At 47.1% G+C, this 23,432-nt stretch overlaps 1 protein-coding gene and 1 long non-coding RNA gene across 3 annotated transcripts in view; one reads left to right on the top strand and one right to left on the bottom strand.

Annotated features, from left to right (window-relative positions):
• The window catches only part of LOC135976416 (uncharacterized), a 39,343-nt gene extending 16,139 nt beyond the window's left edge, over nucleotides 1-23,204 (bottom strand). Inside the window, exons 1-3 of one of the 2 annotated variants that reach the window (XR_010593541.1) lie at nucleotides 22,934-23,204; nucleotides 20,587-20,722; nucleotides 17,639-18,009 (exon numbers count right to left, since the gene is read on the bottom strand). This is a non-coding gene — a long non-coding RNA (uncharacterized LOC135976416). Of the gene's footprint in view, nucleotides 1-15,690; nucleotides 18,010-20,586; nucleotides 20,723-22,933 lie in introns of those variants that run through there. The other variant, XR_010593540.1, reaches the window with a different exon arrangement.
• On the top strand, nucleotides 15,497-20,990 carry LOC135976415 (galectin-4-like). The gene is made up of 4 exons (XM_065571868.1): nucleotides 15,497-15,656; nucleotides 17,851-17,939; nucleotides 19,554-19,761; nucleotides 20,590-20,990. Exons 1-4 carry the CDS (start codon nucleotides 15,618-15,620, stop codon nucleotides 20,734-20,736), a joined length of 483 nt encoding a protein of 160 aa, XP_065427940.1. The 5' UTR covers nucleotides 15,497-15,617; the 3' UTR covers nucleotides 20,737-20,990.
• Nucleotides 23,205-23,432: the final 228 nt, after the last annotated feature.

The raw sequence follows: 23,432 nt of genomic DNA, 5'->3' as shown, positions 1-23,432 counted from the left end.
ATTAACCCTTTGGCAGTAATCTAAGGGGAGAGGTGTGGCATCACACCCCATATTCTTCATAGAGATATTGTTATGATATGATTATGGCATAACTATGATGTATTTTGTGCAAGAGAAGGTATGTGAGATATCATTGGAAAGGTTATGATTTACTGAATATGATTATCCTATTTGTATGCATGTATCATTTTTGTATCTGAAGTTAGGAATACTGTCTATGTAACTGTACTACAAATTGTGTTTACACGTGGGGAACGCCTACTAGACAGAACGCAATGAGTCTACATGGCTAGCTGGAAAAAAGTCAATTGACCATTAGAGAAAACAATAGGTCTTAGAAGATGCTAATCTCCCACCTTCCTGGGAACCTTACAACCAACCTCTGAGTTATGGCTGCAGGGACATGTGCCAGGGAAGATTCATAGATTCATAGATTATAGGACTGGAAGGGACCTCGAGAGGTCATCGAGTCCAGTCCCCTGCCCGCATGGCAGGACCAAATACTGCCTAGACCATCCCTAATAGACATTTATCTAACCTACTCTTAAATATCTCCAGAGACGGAGATTCCACAACCTCCCTAGGCAATTTGTTCCAGTGTTTAACCACCCTGACAGTTAGGAACTTTTTCCTAATGTCCAACCTAGACCTCCCTTGCTGCAGTTTAAACCCATTGTTTCTGGTTCTATCCTTAGAGGCTAAGGTGAACAAGTTCTCTCCCTCCTCCTTATGACACCCTTTTAGATAGCAGTTTTCAGGTATCATGTCCCCTCTCAGTCTTCTCTTTTCCAAACTAAACAAACCCAGTTCTTTCAGCCTTCCTTCATAGGTCATGTTCTCAAGACCTTTAATCATTCTTGTTGCTCTTCTTTGGACCCTTTCCAATTTCTCCACATCTTTTTTAAAATGCGGCGCCCAGAACTGGACACAATACTCCAGCTGAGGCCTAACCAGAGCAGAGTAGAGCGGAAGAATGACTTCTCGTGTCCTGCTCACAACACAGATAATGGAGCAAGTAATTAAGGAAATCATCTACAAACACTTGGAAGGTGGTAAGGTGATAGGGAATAGCCAGCATGGATTTGTAAAGAACAAATTATGTCAAACCAATCTGATAGCTTTCTTTGATAGGATAACGAGTCTTGTGGATAAGGGAGAAGCGGTGGATGTAGCATACCTAGACTTTAGTAAGGCACTTGATACAGTCTCGCATGATATTCTTATCAACAAACTAGGCCAATACAACTTAGATGGGTGCATAACTGGCTGGATAACTGTACTCAGAGAGTAGTTATTAATGGTTCCCAATCCTGCTGGAAAGGTGTAACAAGTGGGGTTCCGCAGGGGTCTGTTTTGGGACCGGCTCTGTTCAATATCTTTCTCAACGACTTAGATATTGGCATAGAAAGTACGCTTATTAAGTTTGCAGATGATACCAAACTGGGAGGGATTGCAACTGCTTTGGAGGATAGGGTCATAATTCAAAATGATCTGGACAAATTGGAGAAATGGTCTGAGGTAAACAGGATGAAGTTTAATAAAGACAAATGCAAAGAGCTCCACTTAGGAAGGAACAATCAGTTTCACACATACAGAATGGGAAGAGACTGTCTAGGAAGGAGTATGGCAGAAAGGGATCTAGGGGTTATAGTGGACCACAAGCTAAATATGAGTCAACAGTGTGATGCTGTTGCAAAAAAAGCAAACATGATTCTGGGATGCATTAACAGATATGTTGTGAGCAAGACACGAGAAGTCATTCTTCCGCTCTACTCTGCGCTGGTTAGGCCTCAACTGAAGTATTGTGTCCAGTTCTGGGCACCGCATTTCAAGAAAGATGTGGAGAAAATGGAGAGGATAGAGAAGAGCAACAAGAATGATTAAAGGTCTAGAGAACATGACCTATGAAGGAAGGCTGAAAGAATTGGGTTTGTTTAGTTTGGAAAAGAGAAGACTGAGAGGGGACATGATAGCAGTTTTCAAGTATCTAAAACGGTGTCATAAGGAGGAGGGAGAAAACTTGTTCCTCTTAGCCTCTAAGGATAGAACAAGAAGCAATGGGCTTAAACTGCAGCAAGGGAAGTTTAGGTTGGACATTAGGAAAAAGTTCCTAACTGTCGATGGTTAAACACTGGAATAAACTGCCTACGGAGGTTGTGGAATCTCCATCTCTGGAGATATTTAAGAGTGGGTTAGATAAATGTCTATCAGGGATGGTCTAGACAGTATTTGGTCCTGCCATGAGGGCAGGGGACTGGAGTCGATGACCTCTCGAGGTCCCTTCCAGCCCTAGAATCTATGAATATGAATCTAAGTCACCTGGTACTGGATTCCAGGGTAATACTAGTATTTTTTTTCACTGACCAGGGGTGGGAATCAAACTGGAAACAAAGGATTCCTGCCATATGCAAGAACCATTTAAGGCAGGAGAGTGACATCATCGTGGTTCCTTCTTCACGAACCCTCTCCTGGAAACACCTGAGAAACAAAGAGACTGAGCTGGGGCGGGGGGATGAGCCCAGGCTAGAGGGTGTCTGGCCTGTGAAAGGATATCTGCAAGCAAGTCTCTGCAGTCTGCCTAAAAACATTATTTAGGGTGAGAATTTGCCACTTATAACCAATTTTGTTAGTATATTAATCTTCTATTGTGTTTTGTTTTATTTGCTGGGTAATCGGCTTTGATCTGTTTGCTATCCCTTATAATCACTTAAAATCTATCTTTTGTAGGTAATAAACTTGGTTTTGTTTTGTCTAAAACCCAGTGTGTGGAATTCATAACTGGGGGGCAAAAAGCTGTTGCATCTCTCTCTCCACATTGAGGGTGGGGGTGAATTTCATGAGCTTACGCTGTACAGTTCTCTATGCAGCGCAAGATGGTATAATTTTGGATTTACACCCCAGAGGGGGTTGTGCACTTGAGTAACTGGGCAGTTCCTTAGCTGAGCTTCCCATGCAGAGCTGATCTCAGCATGTGTGTGTAAACCTTCAGCTGGGTGTGTCCCTACCTGTATGTGTGCTGGTAAAGTGCAGTCTGAAGCCTAGGATGGCTTGGCTGGCTTGCCTCAGCAATACAGTGTAAAGGGACCCCAGGCTGTTGGGTCAGGCAGGCGCAGTGGTACCCCAGTTCCAAGTGGCACCCTGAAGTAGGAGAGACCTGTCAGAGAGTGAACCTGAAGGATGTTGGCTGTGGGTGGGAGGTTTTTCTTTGGAGGGGTTGGGATTGTTAGGGTGTTGGGAAGCCTCCCCCATGCAGACCTTGTCTGACCCCAAGCCTCTCCCATTCAGTCTGCCCCTATCCCTGCACCCCTCATCCCCATGTGTCCCTGCAGTCCCCCTCCCCCATCCCCAGGCTCAATGCTGTCACCTCACTAGCTCCTGAGCCGATGCTCCAGTCTGTCCCCACACTAGCCATTCTGAGCCCCAGTCTGTGACCCCCAGCAGCCCTGGGTGCCCCACTCTGTCCTAACCTGGCTCCACGGGAAGGTGCTATGATGAACTTCTACTTCTAGGGGAATTCTGCAGCACTGAGCATAGAATTTTGTATTTTCCTGCATAAAATACATTTTGCCTAAGAAATGCTGCAGTTACACCTTCTGCCCACCAGAGGCTGCTCTGGCGCTAGAACAGCCAGCATGAACGCAGCCGGCTGTTCTGGTGCCGCAGCGGCCTCCGGTGGAACTGCAGCACTTCTTAGGCAACGTATTTGATGTAGGAAAACACAGAATTATGAGAGACAGGATTACTGCACGTCCGTAGATGCGCAGAATTCCCCCAGAAGTAAAGCTGATGCAGCCCTGAAGAGTTAGCACAACTGCGGGAGACGGATCTTATTCTGACTCATGATTTGGAATTGTTAGCCAAAGTTCGAGTACACGGCCAAGTTCTGCCCTCAGTGACGCCAGTCCAACACCACTGGACAAGAAGATGGCAAGGGCAGACCAGAAGGAATAATCTGATGACAATGAAGGTGGCACAGGAGTGACTGTCTTTGTCTAGATTAGAGAAGAAGGTAAAATTGGGACAGATTTAATTTTTCCTAATCTAGATAAACCCAGAAGACAGAATTTGGCCCTGTAGAATCTATTCTGGTGATGATGCATAAACCAGAAAGAACCTCTCAGAGCTCAGACTCTTTGTGGGACTGACACATTTTACCCTCTTCTTACACGTAAAATGAATTCATTTGGTCTGGAGTCCTTGGGACAAACACAGAGCCCTGCAACTCGTCACTTTTCAGAGGAGAGCTGCACATTAAACCTCAGTTCATTTAGGACAAAACTCTAAGGGGGAGGAGGGAGCTAAAGTTGCTCCTGCACAATAGGGCCTTCTGCCCCTGGTACTCTTCCAGAATGTGAGGCTTCCAGCCACTAGACGGGGAAGCCTATGACACATAGACACGCTCTTTACCAGTGTGTTACACCAGCCAGCTGTAACAAGTACTTGGGAAAGTTACTAACTGAGATGAACCATCCGGCCAACCAGAGGGCCCCAGAGCACAGCAAATTTATTTCTGACAGGAAAAAATATATAACAAACTATTTCTGAGGAATGTCAAACTTGTATAGGGTGACCAGATGTCCCATTTTTAAAGGGACAGTCCCGTTTTGGGGGATTTTTTTCTTATATAGGGGCCTATTACCTCCCACCCCCCTCCTGTTTTTTTCACAGTTGCTATCTGGTCACCCTAAACTTGTATCAGGAATCTCTGTCCAGTTACTGAGCTTATAAACTCTTTGGGCCAAAGATCATTTTTTCACTGTATCTGTACAGCACCCCTAGTGCAATGAGTCCGCAGAAAGGCAACAAAAAAAGGTTATTATGCGTAGACTATTAGGAGCCGGAAAGATTTCCATATAAAGAGAGATTGGAAAGATTAAGATTATAATTTAGAGAGGAAATTAATAAAGATGACATGTGAGAGGTATACAGTGTAATGAAAGATTTAGAGAAGGTAAATGGGACGCTCCTGTTTATCCTCTCTCATAAAACAAGAACAGGGAGACATTCAATGAAGTTAAAAAGGCAGCAAATAGAAATCTGACATAAAGAAACACTTTGTTTTACATAAGACACTCTGGGGAAGAAAAGGGAAAGACCAGCAATTGGCAGTGGGTTGTGGAGATTTCAAGGAGGAGTTAGGGGGAGTTACGGTAATGACATTAAAAATGGCTCCTACTCATGTCCCGTCTTTGCTTCCCACATGTTTGAGTTTCATCAGCATATCTGGATGACTCCGTTTCTTGCTCCCCTTAGGCCTGTTAGGAAAAGGAGTCAGAGTCACACGTCATCAATGGAATCACCAGCTCCATTCCTACTGGGAGATCTTTATCACTGAGGTTGACACAAGAGGAAGGTTTTACAATAGGAGGGTTGGTCTGAGTCAACCACCCCACCAGGGAAAGGGATTCACCAGCCAGCCAGCCACTGTAACCAACACAGAGGCCAAATTGCTAGGTAATGAAAGGACAAGTGCTGAGAACAGTCACCTCCTTACAAACCATCGAAACCCCGGGGCCATATGCATGGGTGATGTGTGATCCTCACCAAGGGCACTTTCCTTCACTGGGCTCCTGTTGGAACCTCATTCCCTCTCCTCTACAAGCCCAGCCCAACCCTAGATAACCATGTATCATGGAGTCCCATCTCCTATCCCAATCTAATTAAAACACAGGCCAGAAATCCTGCCCTCCTCCAAGCATCGCTGCACCAAAGCAATGGCCCTGCCTCCAGGCACTCTCTGCCCACCACGGAAGGAACAGGATCTGGCCCTGCACCAGGTAAGGGTTCAATGATTAGAGGAGAGCTAGGGCTGAGCTGCAAAATTTGGATGCAGGTTTTGATCCCCCAAGGGCCAGGCTTTTGGTTTGGGGTTTCTCTATTGACAGGTTTGCATCCCCACTGCCCCTGGAGGCCTCTCATATCACAGAAAAGCCCCATCCATATTAATGGCTATCAGACTAATAAAGAGAGAGAGTCAGACTCATACGGGATCTGCCTTTTCAAAATAACCACACTTCTGAGAGCCGGGACTGGAGAGAATCCATAGGGGCACAGGAATGGCCAGACCCAAGGTCTTTGGATCAGACCTGAGGCCCATCTAGCCCAGAATCCTGTTTCTGACACCAGCTGGCACCAGAGGTTTCAGAGCAGGGAGTACGACCCCATAGTGGGCAGCTGTTGGATAATCCACCCCCCGCCCCATTAGGGCTCGTTCAGAGATTGGCTTAATCAGAGATTGGCTTAATCCCTGAAACAGGTGGTTTAATATCCCTGCTTCCAAACTCTGATTCTCTGGATAGATTTGTTCTATCCCAGCTCTGGGAGGGGAGTGGGATCTAGTGGTTAGAGCAGGGGGCTGGAAGTCAGGACTCCTGGTTCTGTTCTCACCTCTTGTAGAACTGATGAATGAAATTGTTTTTAATTGTTCACTTTATTAATGTAACTTCATAAGTAAAGTTTTATGAATGAAACAATATTCATTCATAAAACCGGTTACCCCAATAACTGACTAATTAACAATTAAAATGCTTGTTAAGAGCCATCGCTGTTCAGTCAGCTGCCTTTGTAAGTTTCACTATCAATCCAATTCCTGCTTAAATCACTGAGACTTGCACTGTTTCAGTATTGTAACTTCTGTTCACCATTTATTACACTTGCCTACAGTGTAACTTCTGTTCACTGTTTGCCATCCATTATACTTGTCTATATTGTAACTTCTGTTCACTGTTTGCCATATTGTAATTCAAACCCCATTTTAAAACGCTTACTCCGTTTTGTAAGGGCTTGCTGCAACCTTCATTTTTGCAAACCTTGCTGTAATATTATTAGTTTAGTTTAAATGTGTGAAAGAGGTATGTATGAATGATGGAATCAACTTCCAGCCCCAGCCTGTCCTGGTTAAATAAAGTTCAAACACCAACGGCTGAAAATGTAGACAAGAGCCCTAACAAAGTAATAAGAATCCACCCTAAAAAGAAAAGGTACAATAGAAGGAAGATCAAAGCCCGGTCCAAGGCTGAAAGTCATGTCTGCAATTGACGGGTGATCAATCACCAAACCTGAAGGCAGCGTGACACAGCAAGCCCTATAGACTCTGGATTCAAACTAAAGCCTACAAAAAGGATGGGTGAGATGGAAAACTTTGGAGGAGGGTAACATTCTGCTGCCAACATGGAAGGGCATCGGTGCATGCCCAACAGAGACCCAGCTCGTCCTTGTGCCCGGCTTTCCTGGCCAGTTACCGCCACAAGCTACAAACCCAAGCTGCCAACTCAAGCCACAGACTCAAGCAGGACTGGTAACTGTGCAGCAGCTGCAGAACATCTGATGGTGTGTGTGTGTGTGTGTGTGTGTGTGTATTAGGTATAATGTGTGTGTATAAGGAATAAGATATTAATTATTGGTCATAAATGAAATTGTTATCATAATAAATGTGGCATCTTTATCTTGTCCCCTTTAATAAGATCCTGCTAGTTTTGATTGGTATAACACTCTCCCCAGCCATACCACTCATGCAGCATGGGTTCATTTATACCTGTTTCAAGGTCTATGTGCATTAGCCCTGGCTATCGATTGGGAAGTTTTCTATCCCTGTCCCTGTCCCTCTCGCTCTACTTCAGTATTTGACTCATTAAACTGCTTCTACGTAAAATAACCTGCAAAACACCCATCCCCAATCCACCTCAGCTGCTATTGGCGACTTCCCGCCTGTAGGAGACGGTGCTTGCCAGGGGGCTGAAATGGCCGGTCTGGGGTTGGCACAAGAGTCTTTCAGGAGGGAGGCACAAGCCAGGCCTGATCTCTACGAACCCGCCTGAAACCTCCAGTCTGACTGAGGATGACAGATCACTTCTAGCAGGACCAGCTACACTCTCTTTGAGAGATCCCAGCTGGCGCACCGGCTCCAGACAGTGCAGGAGACGTGCTGCTCCTTGTTGCATGTATTCTCTCCTGTGCCAGGATTCAGGAGGGTGCTCCTGCATGAGAGAACCTGGCACTCCCAGCAAGACATTTCGGAAGCCTCTATGACGGGGACATGACCCTAGAGGCTCCTAATCTGGTTCCTAGGTGGAAGATGCTCCTCGGTGTGCTCAGGAGTGGACATGAACAAAATTTTGGGGTCCTGGGTGCAGCCTGTATCTAGATGCCCCAGGGGGTTTTCAGCACTGAGCGGAGCTAGCACAGTTAGTGCATGCCTAATTGCTTAGGCACCAGTGAAAGCGGGCTCCCCTCCACTGGCTGGACGTGCTGCTCTGGGCTCCTGGAATCCACAACTGTAGGTCAGGGATCCTCTAATGACCCCTATATGTGGGAGGCAGATTCTAAGGATCCTAAGGAAATTGGACACCCTCTTCCCAATGAATGTCAATTACATCCAGGCACCCAAATCCCTTCAGTGCTGTAGAAAATGCCAGCTCACCCCACACTACACCGACGGGCTCAGACGTAGCAGAGAACCACACATGCATCATGATTCAGTGTCTGGTTAAACTGTGCAAAACTGACCGGTGCAGCTATGTTGAGCTGAATTTTAACAGTAGACCAGGCCTAAGGCTTCCTGGGGGCTGTTAGGCATTTTGGAGAGTCCCAATCTACCCTCACACTGCACCTCACCCCCAAGCACATTTCAGAACAATAAGACAGTCATGAGTTGATGCCATTTCAAACAATGAATTTCTGAGAACTGAATTTCTGTTCAGGGTCGGCTCCAGGGTTTTGGCCGCCCCAAGCAGCCAAAACAAAACAAAACAAAAAGCCACGATCGCGATCTGCGGCGGCAATTCGGCAGGAGGTCCTTCGCTCCCAGGCGGAGTGAGGGACCGTCCACCGAATTGCCACCGAATACCTGGACGTGCCGCCCCTCTGGAGCAGCCGCCCCTCTCCGGAGCAGCCGCCCCAAGCACGTGCTTGACAAGCTGGTGCCTGGAGCCGGCCTGGTGCCTGGAGCTGTGCTATTTACAAAGAGACCTGTCTGTCACTGCACACAGAGCCTGTCAGCAGGTTGACTATACATTCTGTGAAGAAATACTCCCTTTTGTTTGTTTTAAAACTGTTGCCTATTAATTTCACTTGGTCACCCTTAATTCTCGTGTTACAAGAAAGAGTAAATAACACTTCGTTATTTACTTTCTCACACCAGTCATGATTTTATAGACCTCTATCATATCCCCCATTTGTCGTCTCTTTTCCAAGCTGAATAGTCCCAGTCTTATTAATCTCTCTTCATATGGAATGTGACGGTGCTGCCCGTGGGAGCCTGCTGAGGTCACTCAATTAGGGTGAGCTGCAAACAGAACGGGGCAGACAAACCCCAAACGCTGGTGGATATTCCAATACTTAGATTTATCAACCAGCACAGAACAGCTTCTGTAGTACCTCACTGGTTACTGAGAAGTCCAAACAACGCAGTTCCCTTAAAGTACCCAGCCTCAGGCCTCCATCCAGACACACACGTCAGATATGATGATGATTACTGAAAATCTTATTTCATCATATAAAAGACAAGGTTCTTCCAATCCTAAAGGATCAGCCACATACCCAGGTTCAATTATAACTTAGATCTTACCCAAAACATACGCTTATAGCCAATTCTTATTGACTAAGCTAAAATTTATTATAGAAGAAAAGAGAGTGTGTTGGTTCAAAGATCAATATACAGACAGACTTGAATTCAATTCTTGAGGTTCAGACACATAGCAGAGGTGAGCTTGTAGTTGCCAAAAGTCCTTTTAGATAGAGTTCACAGGCTATAGTCCAATGTTCATATTCAGGGTGGCTCCAGTCAATGACTGGGGATCTCAATCCTTGTGGCTTAAGGTTTCCCCCTCTTGAACCCAAAGCAGATTTGAGAAGGATCGTGTCCCAGGGTTCTTATACATTTCCAGCAGCCTTTCGGCCTGAGAAAACAATAGGCTCAATTCTCCTTCCAAACATCCTGGCAATTAGCACAGGGTAATTTATCCATTACACAGTTCAGATACAGGTTACCACAACCTTCAAGGAGACCTATAGACAATAAGACTATTTCACTCAAGTATCATCACAAATGTTAATATTACTTTTTTGATCTTTGAATTAAAGTTATAGCAATAGACAAGACTTGTTTGCTTACATCACAAGACTTGAGCAAACATCTACCCTTGAGATCTCTAACAATGCAGACTTGCATTTCAAAGCTCTATTCATTTACATATCTTCCTAACCAGACCTTAAGGTTCACCCATGGGTCAGGTCAGTCTGTGAGTTAATTAACTCTTTCTGGCCCTGTCACCTTCCAACGAAATATTATATTACACTCATAACGTCACATGGAAGCTGTTCCGTACCCCTCATCATTTTTCTTGCACTTTTCTGTACCTTTTCCAATTCCAATATACCCTGTTTGAGATGGGGCGACCAGATCTGCACGCAGTATTCAAGATGTGGGCGTATCACAAATGTATATAGAGAAAATATGATATTTTCTGTCTTATTATGTATTCCTTTCCTAATGATTCGCAACATTGTGTTAGCTTTCCTGACTGCCGCTGTACATTGAGTGGATGTTTTCAGAGAACTATCCACAGTGACTCCAAGATCTCTTTCTTGAGCGGTAACAGCTAATTTAGACCTCATCATTTTATATGTCTCATTGCGATTATGTTTTCCAATGTGCATTACTTTGCCTTTATCAATATTGAATTTCATCTGCCATTTTGTTGCCCAGTCACCCAGTTTTGTGCGGTCCCTTTGTAACTCTTCGCAGTCTGCTCTGGACTTAACTATCTTGAGTAGTTTTGTATCATCTGCAAATTTTGCCACTTCACTGTTTACCCCTTTTTCCAGACCATTTATGAATATGTTGAATAGGACTGGGTCCAGTACAGACCCCTGAGGGACACCACTATTTACTTCTCTCCATTCTGAATACTGACCATTTATTCCTACCCTTTGTTTCCTATCTTTTAACCAGTTACTGATCCATAAGAGGACCTTCCCTCTTATCCCGTGACAGCTTACTTTGCTAAGAGCCTTTGGTGAGGGACCTTGTCAAAGACTTTCTTAAAATCAAAGTACACTATCTCCACTGGATCACCCTTGTCCACATGATTGTTGACCCCCCTCAAAGAATTCTAGTAGATTGGTGAGGCATGATTTCCCTTTACAAAAAACATGTTGACACTTCCCCCAACAAATCATGTTCATCTCTGTGTCTGATAATTCTGTCCTTTACTAAAGTTTCAACCAGTTTGCCCAGCACTGAAGTTAGGCTCACTGGCCTATAATTGCCTCTGGAGCCTTTTTTAAAAATTGGCGTCACATTAACTATCCTCCAGTCATCTGGTACACAAGCTGATTTAAATGATAAGTGACATACCACAGTTACAGAGTGATAGCCATGCTAGTCTCTATCAGCAAAAACAATGAAGAGTCCTTGTGGCACCTTAGAAACTAAATTTGTTAGTCTCTAAGGTGCCATAAAGACTCCTTGTTGTTTATACCACAGTTAGTAGTTCTGCAATTTCACATTTGAGCTCCTTCAAAACTCTTGGGTGAATACCATTGGTCCTAGTGACTTATTACAATTTGTTCCAAAACCTCTTCCAATGACATCTCTATCTGGGACAGTTCCTCAGATTTGTCACCTAAAGTCACTGGGAATCACTTCTGGCATTGAACCTCACCTATATTAATTGGCCAGGACAGAAAAAATGTCCCTACTTGCATCTATGTCCTAGAGAGGCGAGCATCATGCACCTTCCCTCACCAGCCCACACTGATGTCGGTAACATGTCCCCCGTAACCCACCAGAACTTGCAATACCATGGAAAAGGAGCCCTGTACTCCGTGGCAACGGGGTCTGGTGCCAAAATAAGGATATTTTTACCATCTATTGCCCCACCACAGTTGAGGAACCCCATGCCTGCAAAACCATTCAGCATTTTCTGTACGTTGCCAAGTGTCTCACAAGAAACCTGATTTGTTTCTTTTTATGTCTGGCAGCAAGACAGCCTGTAAGCATCATCATCTCCATTGCAGCTCCTGAAAATACGGAAGGACCAGGCGCGTTGTGTTTGTAACCGTCAGCACAGTACTGAAGAGCAATGCAGAATCCATGCTTCTCTCGGACTCGAGGGTTTGTGGGCCTTCTTAAAAGAGGCACAAAACATTATGGGAAGCATATACCCTGGGATGGAGAAAACTGCATCATGGGATGTCCGAATCGTGTTCCCAGTCACCTTTGCGTGACTCATTTGCCCCCATGAGGTTTTGCAAACCCTTCCCAAAACACCTGCACCAAAGGGTGTTGAGTTGCACAGTGGGATAGCTTCCCACGGTGCACTGCTCTCTGCATCCATGCAAGTGCTGCTAGTGAGGATGTACACCGCTAACCCAAGGAGTGTAGGGTGGATATGCAAAAATGATTTAATTACTGTGGCGGCTGTATGTTGACATAGCTTAGTTAGGTCAACATATTTTTTTAGTGTAAATATGCCCTGAAGTTCTGAGGAACTGAACTTCTGTTCCAGGGAGAAGTCAACTAAAGTTCAGGTGAAACCATTCTATTTACAGAGAGATCTTTCACGGCACATGAGGCCTGTCAGCTTATCCAAGATCTCACCTTCATCTGCCAACTGGGAGCCTTCCTTGGAACTCGCGGTGTATATCAATAATTTCCCTATCACCACCCTAAGAATTTCTCACGCCAGGCCCCTTGCCAGATGTTAACACACCCTTCCGGATTCGAGGAGCAGACACTTTCCTTTGGGGACCCCAAGATAAGAGGTTGGAGCTCCCTGAACGCAGTGGCCTTTGGGGCTTTGTGCATGCTCCATTGTCACACAGAATGTACGGATTCCATGCTGTATGAGGAGCTACAGCCCCACTCCTAGTCCAGCTCCTCTTGGCCCTGCTGGTACAAAGACTCAGAGCCTGGCACCGCCTCCTCCTACTTCCCTTGCAGCCATTTCCCGTTAGCTAGTTAGCTCCTGGGATGGGGGGGGGGGGGGGGGATGTACCGAAGTGGGATTTTATTAATCTTGTTATGCTGCATGTGAGACTTACTGTTCTATACTAATACTGTGTTACCTCAGTTTCCCAGTGTACTGCACCAATACTTCGGTGGTAGGAATTGGGTGTGTGATTTTTGCTGAGGCCCTCAGGACAGGTGAGGCTGTCCAGGTATTTGCACCTGTGTAACCTGAGACTCAGGAGGGGGGTAAGACCAGGTGACACCTTTTGCCTGGGAAGCTAGACAAAAGCCAGAGGAGGAGCAACGGGGGGTGTCAGAGGCCAGGTTACTGGAAGCTGGCAGTCTGCCTGGGGGAACTGGAAGAGGGGGAATCCAGGGCATCTGGCTCAGGACTCCCAAGATGGACTTGGCTGAAAGTCACTGATTTCCATGATAACAAGCTCTGTTCTACGCTGTGGTCCCGTCGACTAATAAACCTTCTGTTTTACCGGTTGGCTGAGAGTCACATCTGACTGCAGAGTTGGGGTGCAGGGCCCTCTGGCTTCCCCCGGAGTCCCGCATGGGCGGACTCGCTGCAGAAAGTGCACGGATTTGGAAGGGGATGCTAAATGATCAGAGGTCAGACCCAGGAAGGTTGAAGCTGTGTTAGCGTCTTGCCCTGGAGACGGTATGCTCAGAGACAGGACGCTCCCCCAGAGTCCGGACTGGCTTCACACGGAGTAGTTCCAGAGCATTGACCTAGTGACTCCATGACAGGGAGTTATTAGTGTTCAATGGTAAAATCCCTGCAGATCCTGAAACAACAGTGCTGGTTTGACTCAAGCCAATGAGTGGCTCCAATCTGGAGTATGGGATGTATTTCTGGGAAGTGCCCAGACATAGTAACTATGCAGGCTTCCAAGTTTAATAGGGCATCTCCTGGTGAGCATGTTCCTGTTCTGGGCTATGTATGGGACCACGGCTCCATAAACCTTTGTCTATAGAGCACATTCCACAACCATCCTGCACCTGCTCGGACAGTAATTAGATCTTTCCTTGCTGGTGTCTCTATGTATCTTGTGTCTGGCTTCAGGAGCCAGGAAAGGAAAGGGTAGCCCACGCCACTGAGAATAACTTTTAGTATTGAACTTCATCTATGTTAATGGGCCAGGCCAGAAAAAATGTCCCTGCTTGCATCATTTCTAACAGTCCTGTGTTGCTAGAGATGTGAGCATCACGCACCTTCCCTGACCAGACAATGCTAATGTCATGGAAATGTCCCTGATGTTCCACCATAACCATGGAAATCTTCCCCTTTTTGTTCTTGTATTCAGTGGCAAACTGGGAGAAGGACAGAATCAGGATATGCATCTCGTGAATCACCCCACCACAATTCAGGAATCCCTCTGTGATTTCCTGCACACTTCCAGAGTCACAATCCTGGGGAGCAGGATGCACTTACTGGCCTTACATCCACTTGGATGACAACAGCTCCCATCATCGATTTTCCAATTGATTGTCCACTGACTGACAGCAATCCAGGGTTGCAAGCTTCCAGTGCGCAATACCCATCCATTTCTCCACTGTCAAAGCGGCTCTCAATCTGGTGTCTGTGCCGGAGGGCTGGGGCGAGCTCGATAGACAATGCCAGGAACGTGGCTTCCTCATCCAGAAGTTCTGCAGCCACTGCTGGTCATCCCAGGTTTGCATCATGATCCCATCCCACCACTCAGTGCTCAGTTCATAAGCCCAGAAGAGTCACATAAGGAAGAGCACATTATGGGACATAACAGTGGGAGTGGTCATTTAAGAAAAGGCAAGAAAACAGCAGATTATGGGATATACGCTCTCACAAGTCCCTGAGAGGAGCACTAGTTTCCCACAATGCACTGTAAAATGTTCCACAAGCCAGTGCACCAGATGGTGACGCGGGGCACACTGGGAAGCTTTTGTATCTTTTGCTGGCACAACCTCTCACTAGGACGACGTGCCGGCAGAGGCAGCCAAGTGTGCATGTTCTCTCAGGAAACAGCAATGGTGGCTGAAGTATGCCAGAACAAAGGCAGCCGGTAAATCCTCCTAATTTAGACATGGCCTAGTGAGAACAGCGAGGGGGCTCACAGGGATAAATACTCTTTTCTCCCATCCTCCCCTTCACTGTAAAGTGTCCCTGATTTTCATCCTAAAAGGGGGACTGGAGGGAGAGAGGAGAGGGCGTCCGCCACTCTTTTCTTACCACATCCCCACCAAAATACTTCCCCCTGTCACCTCCAACCACAGCATCCCAGTTTCTCTCTTTGAAAATACAAGGGGAAGCGATTGCTACCTGTAGCCCCACTATTTACTTTGAGCATTGGCCACCATTGGACACGGCAATTCCTGGGTTCTTAACTCTGTAAGAATCAGAGATTTGTTACTAAAGGGCCAATTGGCAACATCTCAGCAGTGTCGGGGAGAGAGAGGGCTTCCAGACACTAGACCCCCTGGGTTTGCAGACACCAGGATGAGAGTCCTTGTAACACGGACATGCAGATTCCTGCCAACAAAAGCGGGTGGAATCAAGAGGCAAGAGCAACTGCAGAATTGGATGTGGAGGCCCCACCTCTTAGGAGCCAGGACTGTATATAAGGTGCTACCTGTGCCCTGGACTGTCAACTGACAGCAGTTCCTTCACTGCACAGGAAGAATGACAGCTCCAGTGGCTCTCGTTTCTGTTACCAATGTGGTGAGTACTGATCCTCTCTCCACTCAGGGCTCCTGCAGGTGCTGCTGCCCAAGGCCAGCCAGAGACAGGGACAGGAATAAAGTAAAGGGATGCAGGGCAGCACTGGTGGGTCTGCGAAGCGGTCATGCAAAGAAACTTTTACTACAAGCTTCATTAAGAAGAGAAGTATCAGCACTGTTTGTACTGACAAATTTCAGAGTTGCAGACTGTGCCAGGGATGTTGTGTGTGTGGTGTCACCTAGTTCTGTGATTTGCTTCAGCAGAGAACGTTTTGTTTTCACACACTGCCCTTAGAGGAACGTGACAAGCACGTTTCTAAATCTGAAAAATGATTCAGCCTCTGATAGGGAAAGTTAAAACCCAAATGCATGTTAACCCTTTTGTAACGATGCTGATTATGGCGGGACCCAACTGAGAATGCGAATTCAGGACTAATTGCTCAAAACAGGGCAGTTACAGCCCAAGGCTGGGGTTTTTCCACCTCTAAGGCAAACCAAACCAGCCAGACTAAGAGGACTTTGGTCTCACCCCACTGGCTAACCACAAGTCTCACAAGCAATTCCCTTAGACACTCCAGTTTCCCAGTATCACCACCAGTGCCACTCGTTATGGGGACAAATGGTTATGAAAATCAATACCCCAATAAAAGAACAAACGTTTCTCCTGATCCCAAAGGACCAAGCCCCAGACCCAGGTCAATATACAAATCAGATCTTACCCACAAATCATGCTGTTGCCAATCCTTTAGAATCTAAAATCTAAAGGTTTATTCGTAAAAGGAAAAGGATATAGATGAGAGCTAGAATCGGTTAAATGGAATCAATTACATACAGTAATGGCAAAGTTCTTGGTTCAGGCTTGTAGCAGTGATGAAATAAACTGCAGGTTCAAATTAAGTCTCTGGAATACTTCCCCAGCTGGGATGGGTCATCAGTCCTTTGAGTAGAGCTTCTGTTTGTAGCAAAATCCCTCCAGGAGGTAAGAAGTAGGATTGAAGACCAGATGGAGGTAAGGCATCAGCCTTTTATAGTCTTTTCCAGGTGTAAGAACCCCTCTTTGTCCTTACTGTGGAAAATTACAGCAAAATGGAGTCTGGAGTCACATGGGCCAGTCCCTGCATACTTTGCTGAGCTGCAAGGCGTATTTGCCTTCTCTCAATGGGTCAGTTGTATAGCTGATGGTCCTTAATGGGCCATCAAACAGGCTAGGCAGAGCTAACACCAACTTGTCTGGGATGTTTCCCAGAAGCATAGCATAAGTTTGAAATACAGACAGTATAGAGCCAATATTCATAACTTCAACTACAAAATTGATACACACGTATAGACAGCATAATCATAACCAGTAAACCATAACCTTGTCCTAGACACCCCATTTGACCCCCTTTATACAAGATTTGGTGCCACTACCGGACTTTGGTTGCAACCATGTTCTATATGGTCCCAGATTATATCAATAATGTCACACCTTTGTCTACTGCTTTTTCCCGTGGTATCTGCGCTGCACCTGTCATGTTACTGGAGGTTAGTCTTCATAACAATCGGGAGGTCTGATTGCAGCATGTGTAGGTGCACCCAAACTACCTTTGATCGACCTGCTGTACTAAAACTAGCCATGTAGCCTTGGTGGCAGGGTCTAGCCACCTGAGTACAATCCCGCCCACACCCTAAGTACATACTTGGAAACTAGCCCATGTCACTGCCCATGCCACTGTGGCTACACTTCTGTTTGTTGTGAGCTAGCTTGATCACAGCTAGCTCGGGTACATCTAAACGTGCTGTCTCAATTCATAGATTCTGACGCCAGAAGGGATCATTGTGATCATTTAGTCTGACCTTGTGTACAACACAGGCCAGAAAACATCCCCAACATAATTCCCAGAGCAGATCTTTTAGAAAAACTTCCCAGCTTGATTTAAACATTGTCAGTGATGGAGAATCCACCATAACTCACAATCCTCCATGATTGCAGTGTACACTTACCCTTTATGAGATGAGGATGTGGGAAGATTTCAGACTCCCCAGTGTCATGCTACTGGCACTGGAGTCTTCGGTATCTGCACAGGTGAAGTCAGGTGGGTGTGGGGTTCTCAGATATCTTGTCAGATCTGCTTTACTTTGATCCACATGGGCTGTGAGAGGTGTGATTTGTCAGTGCTACAAACCTCTCCTCATCACATGTCTCTCTCTCCCAGGGGACTCCTTCCAACATCGCTGTTGCTGGGGGCTTTCTGCTAGGGATGTTGGTGAATATCCGTGGCTCCGTGCCAAAGGACAGCAAGAGGTACCAGACACAAGGATTTCTTCACATATTTACAAGGTTTTCACCCATGAGGGTTTAGGAAAAGGCAGCTCTGAAAAATAAAAAAAGAACCCCCCCTCAGTGAAACACCCTCATTCCTCTCCCCCTTTATCTGCTGTGTAGATACAGTGTAAGCCCCCTCTCTCAAAAGCACGGCTCCCCTTTATACTGCTCCATTTGGGGGAGACATCCCAGCCCATCAGCGCTAGAGAGGAGTGTGACAGATGTGGCAATTTCTTATAAATGCCTTAAAAAATGTATTGCATGATGTTTATATATTATTGTGGGCCGGGATTGTCTGTAACCTCTCTGGGGGGAGATGTGACAGATATTGCAACTGCATGTAATATGTTTGGGGTTGCTTATTTTAAGTGAATGGCTTATGTATAATTATGTACAGCTCCTTCGGGAACTAAAAACGAGGTGGTGATTAAGGCAAATCAGCCAGGCTGCAAACCCCCCTCCCCTCCAAAAGGTACAACTTCCTGTGGAGACTCACATATACTAGTTCAAAGTAGATTCACCGGAGAGCAACAGACAAAGAAAGGCCTTTGGGACAAAGTGCCTGAGTTTAAACTAACTGGGGCCTTCCTTCTGAGCCAGCAAATGGACAGGACTTTCTGTCTGAGGGGTTGGGGGGACCCTTGCGTAAGCATTGCAAGGGCTTGACATGCTAGGGCCCCACAAGACTGATGGTGGCCTCTGGTGAGCTGTCAGCGTGCATGTAGGAATGTTTATTGTTTTTAATGTGTTTTCTCTGTAAAGCTTTTCCCTGAAGAATACATGTGCTTGCTTAGAAGAAGCTGTGTGGCAACTCACAGCTGCAGGCAATACACTGAGCATAGGCTCTGGGGAGACAGCAAAGCACGGACACTCGCCTGCTTAGGCAGTCTGGCTTGCTGGGAATATCAGAGTGTAAATCCAGGGAGCTGTGCAGCCTAAAAACCACAGTCAGGAGGGAGACACATGCAGGTCTCTGCACAAGAGAGGTGACAGCTGGGAGCCAGAAACCTTTAAGTGGGTGCCCTCAAGGGACTGTGGATAGAGAATACAGGTGCTGCTACCCTGAAACTGTGACATGGAGAGACTACGGCACAGACAGGCTAAGTGACAGGCCCAAGGACACATGAAGTCTGCGGCAGAGCAGGGAAATGAACCCAGGTCTACCAACTCCTTGGCCCCTAGATATTGCCATAATAAACATGATTAATAGTAATTATAATCCCCACCCACTTTAAAATCAGCATTTCTGCCACTTCAGCACCTCCTGCTGGTCTCACTGGTGATGCACCATTGCAGACTGAAAATAAGCCACCCAGTAGATGTTCAAAGGAGGACGTTATTTCCCTGACACCAGAACCTGGTGGGAACTGCTTCTTGGTCTCTGGTGCCGTGTGGCCCCATTGGAACACGAGACAGTGGCTCAGCGGCCAGCCATATGGGGAAACACAGAAATCCAGCATGAGGTTAGACATACCACGGTCTAATCCATTCCCCAGGTTATATTAAGGATGGGGGCAGGAGGGGGGAAGGAGCTGCTCTTCCCAAAAGCCTCACAGGCCACTTGGTCATTACTTTCCTATTCCTCCTGTCCAGGTTTGATGTGAACTTTCTCTGTGGTGGGGACAGAAAGAATGAAATCGCCTTTCACTTTAACCCCCGCTTCGAAGAGGGCAGGGACAGAGTCATTTTCAACAGCTTGCTGAACAAAGAGTGGGGCCACGTAGAAGAGAGCTCTACTAGCCCTTTCCGCAAAGGGACGAGCTTCCTGCTGCAGTTTGTCATTACTGAAAACGGCTACAAGGTAAGGGATGTAAGCAGGGAAGAGCCTCTACGTTGGGGACTGGAGACAATTCCCCATTTGGACTGGGGGAGGGAAATTGGAGGAAGGATGGTGATGGGATGGGATAGGAGACTGCAGGGCTGAAAGCACTTGGGGAGCTTGGAGACGAGGGTGAGGGGTTGAATACAGTGGGGTCTTTTTCTTTAACAATCTATCTCAGAGTTTACTGAGTTGGACCAGGAGGAAGAGGGGAAAGTGAGGCCAGGTGGGGAGGAAATGGTGAGCCAGGTACAGTGCCGAGCTGGGAGCTGCAGCTGTAGTTGGGCCTGTCTCTAATCGAGGCTTTGGGGGACAAGGAAGGTTGTTGCACTACCCAGACCAGGGAAAGCATCAGTTTTAAAATGGAAACTACCTGTTTCTTTTGAGAATGTTTTGGGTGGGTGCAACCGGCATTAACACAGGTTCTCCTCCTTCCACATAATCCATTTTCTGGTTGAGGGGAGCAGGCAGTCTCTTGGCCACCTTCCATTCGTGCCCCCAGACCCCAGTTCCTGCTGGTTCTGTAGGTGGGGTGGTATGAACACCTGGTCCCTGCTTCTATTGCATTTCCTGCTAACCAGAGTGAGCAATAGCTTGAGTGGTTAAGTACGGCGGGAAGCATACCCCTGGCCCTGCATTTACCCTGCTCCGTGCTGGTGACTGATTTACTGATTCCACTCTGCAAACATCCATTGACCGACACCTACCTAAATGTCAAGGAACCTCTGACCAACCCTCTGACCCCCAAAGAACCATCATCCAATGGTCTCGCCGACACCCACTTTTCTAACACTCCCCTTTACTCACCAGGTGATTGTGGACAACAAGCCCTTCTATGAGTACTCTCATCGTATCCCGATCGAGCAAGTGAAAATCCTCCAGGTGGCCTGGACTGTGGAGGTGCAGCAAATTGAGATCTTCAAAGACAGCAGCTGTACATTCCCTGAAACCAAATAGAGTGATTCTGGCTGTGATGTAGGTGACACCCACAATAAGCAGGCAGTTGCAGGAAACTTGTCTCGGTGAGGTGACCACTGAGCAGATGTAGTCAGGTTGCTGGGGGTTGAGGATGTGCCAACAAACAGGCCATTCTGCTCTCCCCACCTCCAACTGGGGCACTTTTTGAATCTGATAAAATAAAATCAATGGTGTGTGTTGATTTTAAATCAGTCTATAGAATCAGGGAAGCGTTATTCCAAATACAATAAATTCTGCTGTGGCAAATGCAGTCATGCCTGTTGTTATTGTGAGTAATAGTAATTTATTCATGGCTTCTAAAACAAGTCCAGGAGCAATAGGTTAGAACAGGGGTTCTCAAACAGGGGGTTGCAAGGTTATTACATGGGTGGTCGTAAGCTGTCAGCCTCAACCCCAAACCCCGCTTAGCCTCCAGCATTTATAAGGGTATTAAATATATAAAAAAGTGTTTTTAATTTATAAGGGGGGGTCACATTCAGAGGCTTGCTACGTGAAAGGGGTCACCAGTACAAAAGTTTGAGAACCACTGGGCTAGGAGGAGTATGGCTCAGGGAATATGGCTCAGGGACTGCGGACACCTGGGTTCAATTCCCAGTTCTGGGAGACAGACTGATCTAATGGCTGGATCAGGAGGCCTCAGATTCTCCTAGGTTCTATTCCCATCTCTGGGGAGTGACTGAGAGGGCCATGGGGTTGCACAGGTATCAATGAGAGCTTTATTTGCCCTACAGAAACTTTACCTCTTATTAGAGACACAGAAAAGAAGGAAAAACAGTTAAAGTCTTTGGCATGTAAAGTATTATGTAAGGCTTTCATTTTAGCAACATCCCTTGGTCCCTTTCCCATTAGGTAGAGTTCTCAGGAGCAAACACACTTCTTAGATGGTACTAACAATCCTTTTTGGGGAAAAGAGAAGCAGTTAGTTGAGATGGGCTGGAGCTGTTGTCATTACTTTCAGAGTAGCAGCCGTGTTAGTCTGTATCCGCAAAAAGAACAGGAGTACTTGTGGCACCTTAGAGACTAACAAATTTATTAGAGCATAAGCTTTCGTGAACTACAGCCCACTTCTTCGGATGCATATAGAGTGTTCACTGTAGTCCACGAAAGCTTATGCTCTAATAAATTTGTTAGTCTCTAAGGTGCCACAAGTACTCCTGTTCTTTTTGTTGTCATTACTGTTGTTGTTAAAGTCCAGTCCCACTTCCTACAAGGCAAATACACAAGGGAGGGGAGAGAAAAGAAAAGCAAAGTCATGAAATGCAGCTTCTGTCCCTGGTGTTGTCTCTTACTTGCAACCTCGCTGCTGAAAAACACAGGCATGGCACACGCTCTGAACAGCCACTCTGAACTGGTACTAGGGTGACCAGACAGCAAGTGTGAAAAATCGGGACAGGGATGGGGGGGGTAATAGGAGCCTAGATAAGAAAAAAGACCCCAAAATTGGGACTGTCCCTATAAAATCGGGACATCTGGTCACCCTAACTGGTACCAGCATCAGGCTGTTTAGGGAATTTCTTTTAGCTGCCTCTCTGGTCACAGGCTTACAGCAGTGTTCCAAAATACACAGTATTGGCCAGCTAAGCCACGTTCTTATTAGATAGAAGGCAAAAGGAGAGGGAGTGGGGAGGGGGGAAGGGGGGCGCGAGGGGTGGAGGGAAAGGAGGGTAGAGAGGCTCTGTCTGGCTCCAGGCCCTCACAAGGGTAGCGAGGGATCTTCTTACCTTCAATCTCACCTTTACCTGTAAACTATGAACCTTCCATAGAACTCTCTGTGTATGATGATAATTCACCCATCCACACTCCACAAATGAACCAGAGGATTTTCTCTGAACAGTCCAGGAGAGGGCTGGACACTACAGAACCCGCGGTTTGGGGAAAATTCTCTCCCCACCCCCATTAGGGCTTGTTCAGGTCTCTAGTACTGTACTCAGAGATTGACAATCTCTGAAGCAGGAGGTTTAATAGCCCTGCTTCCAAACTCTTTGATTGCAATAACTGTTCTAACTCTGCATAGAATTGTTCTATCCCAGCTCTGGGAGCGAACTGGAGTCTAGTGGTTAGAGCAGGGGGTCCTGGCAGCCAGAACTCCTGGGTTCTCACGCAGCTCTGGGGTCTAGTGGTTAGAGTGGGGGCGGGAGAGCTGGGAGCCACTCTCTCAGTTCTGACACTGACTCACCATGTAGCCTTGGGAAGTCGCTTCCCCTCTGTCTGTGCGGGGTCCTTACTCTCCGATGCAGCTGGCCTGGTGCAAACCACTCGCAGGGACACTGCTCCGCGGAGAACCGTGACCTGCACTGCCAGACTCGCCTCAAGGCTGGGAGGGCGGCTCTGTCTGGGCACCAACCCTTCACGGGGGCAGCGGGGGTGGGGGCAGCTCTGTCTGGGCCCCGGCCCCTCACGGGGGTGGGGGGGCGGCTCTGCCTGGGCCCCGGCCCCTCACGGGGGCAGCAGGGTTTGGGGGGGCTCTGCCTGGGCCCCGGCCCCTCACGGGGGCAGCAGAGGGGGGGGCTCTGCCTGGGCCCCGGCCCCTCACGGGGGCAGCAGGGTTCGGGGGGGCTCTGCCTGGGCCCCGGCCCCTCACGGGGGCAGCAGGGTTCGGGGGGGCTCTGCCTGGGCCCCGGCCCCTCACGGGGGCAGCGGGGGTGGAGGGACGGCTCTGCCTGGGCCCCGGCCCC

Source organism: Chrysemys picta, chromosome 17 (assembly GCF_011386835.1).
Source record: "Chrysemys picta bellii isolate R12L10 chromosome 17, ASM1138683v2, whole genome shotgun sequence".
Classification (NCBI taxonomy): Eukaryota; Metazoa; Chordata; order Testudines; family Emydidae; genus Chrysemys; species Chrysemys picta.
This window is presented reverse-complemented; position numbering and strand designations above follow the sequence as displayed.